The 5,720-nt window shown below is 38.5% G+C and overlaps 1 protein-coding gene across 1 annotated transcript; it reads right to left on the bottom strand.

Annotated features, from left to right (window-relative positions):
- Positions 1 to 2,864, bottom strand: LOC125998900 (melanoma antigen preferentially expressed in tumors-like). Its single transcript, XM_049766931.1, has 3 exons — positions 2,575 to 2,864; positions 1,529 to 2,122; positions 1 to 514 (listed from the first exon to the last, which is right to left on the bottom strand). The coding sequence occupies exons 1-3, from the start codon at positions 2,862 to 2,864 to the stop codon at positions 1 to 3; spliced, it is 1,398 nt and encodes a 465-aa protein (XP_049622888.1).
- Between the last annotated feature and the right edge of the window lie 2,856 nt (positions 2,865 to 5,720).

Here is a 5,720-nt window from a genome sequence, read left to right as displayed (position 1 = left end):
TTATAAAATGGTCCAGTATATATCATTCCGCTGTGCCATCTGTAGCACCAAGTTCAAATGAGCTTTAGCTTCAGCGAGTTTATTTCGATCCAAATGGCCTTCAATTCTTCCAAGTTCATAGCAATGGAGAGGTACAGGGTAAACGACACGCCTCAGATTTGACAAGGCTATTAAACTTTTCAAAAGATTCACGAGGGCAGCCATTGTCAGGGAATTGTAGGCCAAGCTCAAGACACGGAGATGAGAACAGTGGCTCAGGGCTGGGAGGATAGCAGAGAGCTCAGAATCGGTGATTTTGCAGTTGTTTATCTCCAAATGTTGCAAGGTTCCAGAAACTCTCACCAGCAGAGCCAGAAAGGGTTCATAACCTCTCCAGAATATCTGGTTGCTGCTCAGATCTAGTCGTGTTAAATGGGTGACCAGATCGCTCTGTGAGAGCACAGTGAGGTCTTTGTTAGAAAGTTGACAGAATGGGAGCCTCAGTGAATTCAAATGAGCATAACTCTGCAGGATGCTGTTAAGAAAATAAAGAAAGATTACTCTAGAAGAAGATATTGGAACAGCCCAGTGATCCTGAGCTGTGGTTATAGATGTATAGATGGATTAATTGATGGATGGATAGATGGATAAAAGGGTAGAATTATATAATAGTACTAAAAACTATTTTCTGAATAATTGCAACAGTTAGTTTAGCTATTTGAATTTTGGAGCTAAAACCTACACATGTAAGACCTTGGGATAGGAACTATTACTATGCAAGAGTCACATTCTTTTTTTTTTAGTTTTTTGAGTCACACCCTGCAGTGCTCAAGGGTAACTCCTGGCTCTAGCTCAGAAATCACTCCTGACAGGCTCTGGGAACCATATGGGATGCCAGGATTCAAACCACTGTCCTTCTACATGCAAGGCATGCAGATTGCCTTACTTCCAAGCGATCTATCCGGCCCCAAGGGTCACATTCTTAATATTTAAAATATACATTACAGTATCAGTTGACAGTTTATGGGAATAAAGAGAGAAAAAACAGAAAAAAAACATAATCAATGGTGAATCTTCATTGCTTTTTTATTTAAGATGGGTGGGACAAATCAATCAAATGAGTGGTCATTTGCATTATTCACCAGGAAATAAGATCTCCATTTAGGATGTAAGCTTCAATGAAATTACTAAAGAAAAATAATTTGGCAGTGTTCATTATTGTCCTCATCCATAAAGATATAAATAAGTGCTATGGTTCAAAAATATCTTTAGGTGACTGCTTGTGGTTTCTCTATGAGACTATCTACTCCAATTAGGCAGAACCTGAAACATTTTCTAACTATTTATCTAGAGAAGTCTCGTGGCATGTACACATGTTTGACTGGGCAACTGAACATATGAATGATTTTTTTTCTATCCTTGGTATTCTCCACTACACAAGTGCTTCTCTGCTCTCATTATCCCCATGATGAGACAGAAGGAAAAACAGAGGATCAACATTACTTAAGCGAGGGCCCTTTCCCATCCCATCCCTACCCTCCTCCTTTACCTGAGCGCTTTGTGCAGTTGATCAGTCAGGGAGAAAAAAGAAACGCTGAGCTCCTGAAGCATGTCCAACTTCCCAAGCCAGGTGAGAAAGGTTTCAAAGTTTGACCCATTACAGGACTGAAAGGGAATACTAGACAGCATAAGTCTGTTTAGGTGAATCAACTGAGGAAAAAGGGTGATGATTTTACTCAGGTGAACCCGGTTCACTTCTAGATGATCAACGCATGCTGGATCCAGGATCTGTAGGTTACTGGTATACATAGAAATGTGATTAATTTGCAAATATCTGCAGCAGAGGTGCAAGGACCCAAAACTCTGCTCAATCTTACTCTTAAGTAAAAGAAGAAATTGCTTTGTTCTCAAATTAGAGTTGAAGGAAAGGTTGACTAATAATTCGATGGGCTTCCAGGACGATGCAGACTCAGAAGTGACTGTTTCACTGACCATACCCCTATGCTGAACTTCTTCTATTTTCAAAATGGAGTTCTGAGAATTAACACAGGAGTGTGAACACAATTTCTGTTGGAATCCATAATAGCATGTTATTCCACAGTCCTGAGACTGCCTTAGATCCAAGATCCTCAGTTTTGGGCCCCTGTAATGGAGAAAAGAAACAGAACATAGGGATGGTAGTAGGCTTTGTTATACTAAGCAAAAAAAAAGTGCAGCTGGGACAGTACATTTTACATTTACATTTACATTTTACAATCACAATTATAATCCACATGTCATTCACAAACATGTTCTTTCCGAAGCATCTTTCACTCTTTTCCTTACAATTTCTTCACTTCTGGTTCTCCTAGGCAATGCCCTTCTAAGAAATCAGACTTGGTAAGTAAATCCAAAGTATCCTCAATCCACTTAATTCTATAGTTGGCCCTGTTAAAACTTAGGAGTACTTAAGGTCACTTCACTACAGGATAATAGACATATACCCATCATAAACATGAATTTCTGTTTATTTTGAGGAGCCTTTTGGTATCCCCCAATACCAGAACCAACCTTTATGCCTCCTAATTCACTACAGTTCTACTGGATTAGCCTTACCCTGAGGAAGTGTTCTGGATAGGTAGGAACTGAAGACCATCCAATATGGCTTCCAATATTTCATAAGGTGGTTCTTGTATATCCAGTGTCCCGATGTGCAGGCAGTGAAAAGGCCAAACTCTCACCATTGCATTTAGCACTTTCTTATGCCTTCCTAAGAAAGCATTCTTAAAGAGTGGAATGTAGAGTTGTTTAGGGAGAACTTCCAATGACTGGATAGCTATAGGCTCATTACTCAGCAGACTCTTTGCAGCAAAATCCATTAGTGTGGGTACGGATTCTTGGTCCATCTTCATAAACCTGTTTTAGGGTGAGTCATATTTTAACATCTTTAGAATACATCTCAAGGCCCTAATTTACTCCAAGTTAGGAAAACAGAATTCATTGAAAAAGTACTTGCTATGTCATATGGTCACCTCAGCTAACCTCAATTAGAGAAAAAAATAGTAAAAAAGTCTTTCTGCATATATGTGTAGACAATAAGTATAAATAAAAAGGAGATAAATATAGTCCTGGAGAGATAGCACAGCGGCGTTTGCCTTGCAAGCAGCTGATCCAGGACCAAAGGTGGTTGGTTCGAATCCCGGTGTCCCATATGGTCCCCCGTGCCTGCCAGGAGCTATTTCTGAGCAGACAGCCAGGAGTATCCCCTGAGCACCGCCGGGTGTGGCCCAAAAACCAAAAAAAAAGGAGATAAATATATAGGCAGGTATATTTTGTGCAAGATATAATGTATTAGGAATAAAACAAACTGGCAGAAGACAGTGTTGACCACCTATATGCCTTCTTCCCAACAGTTTAACCAAAAGTATTCAATACAAGCATAAAAACTACATCAAAATCTAGATAAACTTACCTTGCATTACTATCTTAAAGTATAGAATGCCACATTTCAAACATTCCATATTAAACGAGAAAATGATGAAATTCCAGTACACAGTTTGTCACAATCTCGTCGCTAAAACTTAATGGCAACAATGACAGCAAGAAAAGTTACAAGAGATAAGGAAGAAGACAATGAGCAGTTTGTAGTCAGTAGAAATGTACAGGCAGAATGATTAAGTACAGAATAAATTATAAGCCACACAAAGAGGACCTGAAAAATAAGTACAATGATTCAGGACAAAAACTCAAAACATGTGCATATATAGACATGTAAAGATAATGTATAGCTGCAGTCTTTTAAAAAACATGCATGTTGAGGAAGCAGAATGCAAACATATTAAATGTATCCTATGATACCTAGACAATAATGGGAAAATTAAAAATCCACAAAAATTGAAATTCTGTAAAGAAGACATAATAGAACCACAAAATTAAAATTCTCACTAATCCCCCTTCCACCACCAAAATTGAGACAAAACCTAAGACATGGATTTTGCTACACTTACATAAAAACACCACTTCTAAAATAGGAACTTAAATCATCAAGTATAATAGAAATAAACGCTCATGAAACAGACAACTATATTTAAACATTTCAAAAAATATTCAACATACATAAGAACTCACAGATAAAGTGCTAGCGAGAGATCTCGTACAGTAGTTACGCTATTTCTCTTACGTGTGAGCAGCCCAGGTTCTAATCTTCAAACTCTTTACCAGTGGGAGGAAGGGGCGGGAATAAGATGTGGGCAGGGAGAAACTGGGACTATGTTGAAAGGAAGTAGAACCATAATAGAGGTTGTAGTTTGAAATGTGTCCTACATGAAAACTTATAAACAACAATGTAAACCACAGTGCCTAAAATAAAACCTTAAACAAAAGAATTTAAGAATATGACAACTGGGCCCGGAGAGATAGCACAGCAGCGTTTGCCTTGCAAGCAGCCGATCCAGGACCAAAGGTGGTTGGTTTGAATCCCGGTGTCCCATATGGTCCCCCGTGCCTGCCAGGAGCTATTTCTGAGCAGACAGCCAGGAGTAACCCCTGAGCACTGCTGGGTGTGGCCCAAAACCCCCCCCCAAAAAAAAAGAATATGACAACTACCTTAAATCCAAATATTCACATATGCAGAAGTAAATCTGCAGTGTTATTTTTGTTAATATCCAATTCAGATGGGTTGACATTTACATATAATCGGCTACTAAGAAATTGTTTCTGACATCAAAGTAATAAGAAATTCAAACCCTGGGGTCGGGCGGTGGCGCTAAAGGTAAGGTGCCTGCGTCCCATATGGTCCCCCAAGCCAGGAGCAACTTCTGAGCATATAGCCAGGAGTAACCCCTGAGCATTACCGGGTGTGGCCCAAAAACCAAAAAAAAAAAAAAAACCAAAAAAAAAAAAATTCAAACCCTATGTCCTACCCTCTAATTTTACTAAAGCAGGGACTTGAAAACTATAGTCCACTGTTTTGTAAATGAATTTTTATTTGAACAGATTTATGAATATCATACCATTCTCAATACATATTTTTACATAATAGTGGCAAAACAGTCTTCTGACAGAGACATTCTGGCCCATAAATAATATATATACATATATATATACATATATATATATATATATATATATATATATATATATATATATATATATAGGCTATTTGCCAAGCCATCCTGTAAAAGATGAACTAGCTGTGATGACATGGAAAACGTTACCTACATCCCTGAGGGTGAGCATTTCACATCCAATATTAATATTAAGATGATGTCAAGGTAGAAATACTAAAATACAAACACATTTTTTGTTAAAAATACAGAAATTGGAACCACCAGGTCACCACAGTTTGCGCACTTGGGGACCCAGGCGGGGAGTGGCATGCACCTTTCACAGGTCCCAAAGCATATGGTCATTCAGGCCACCATAACACTCACAGGTACATTACAGACTTATGTTAGAGGTTCCACTCATCGAACACGTTTTGGCAAACCACTATTTTTTTCATCTTTCTCTCTCTCTTTCTCACTTTTTCCCGCAACTTCTCTCCCTCTCTCTTTTATTCTTCTATGCTAAATAAATTCGATTTAATTCAATCTATGTTAAATAAAGCCCTCGCTGACATTTGCTCCTTAGGAAAGTTACCTCCTTACTTAAGATGCAGTGGATGACACTACTAAGGGTAGCCATAACTTATTGCCTCACTATCACATTGCTTAGTACTCTAGACACAAAAACTGGGCCTATACTAAAAAGCTCTGGTTAGT

Source organism: Suncus etruscus, chromosome X (genome assembly GCF_024139225.1).
Source record: "Suncus etruscus isolate mSunEtr1 chromosome X, mSunEtr1.pri.cur, whole genome shotgun sequence".
NCBI classification, from domain to species: Eukaryota; Metazoa; Chordata; class Mammalia; order Eulipotyphla; family Soricidae; genus Suncus; species Suncus etruscus.
The sequence above is the reverse complement of the archived record's forward strand: the minus strand, read 5'-3'. Positions and strand labels throughout refer to the sequence as shown.

Excerpts from the sequence above, each read along its gene's own strand:
- LOC125998900 (XM_049766931.1), bottom strand. The coding sequence starts at position 2,864 with ATGGACCAAGAATCCGTACCCACACTAATGGATTTTGCTGCAAAGAGT. Across the intron at positions 2,123-2,574 it reads ATCCAGAACACTTCCTCAGG|GGGCCCAAAACTGAGGATCT; the intron begins GTAAGGCTAATC and ends TCTCCATTACAG. Across the intron at positions 515-1,528 it reads CAACTGCACAAAGCGCTCAG|CATCCTGCAGAGTTATGCTC; the intron begins GTAAAGGAGGAG and ends TTTTCTTAACAG.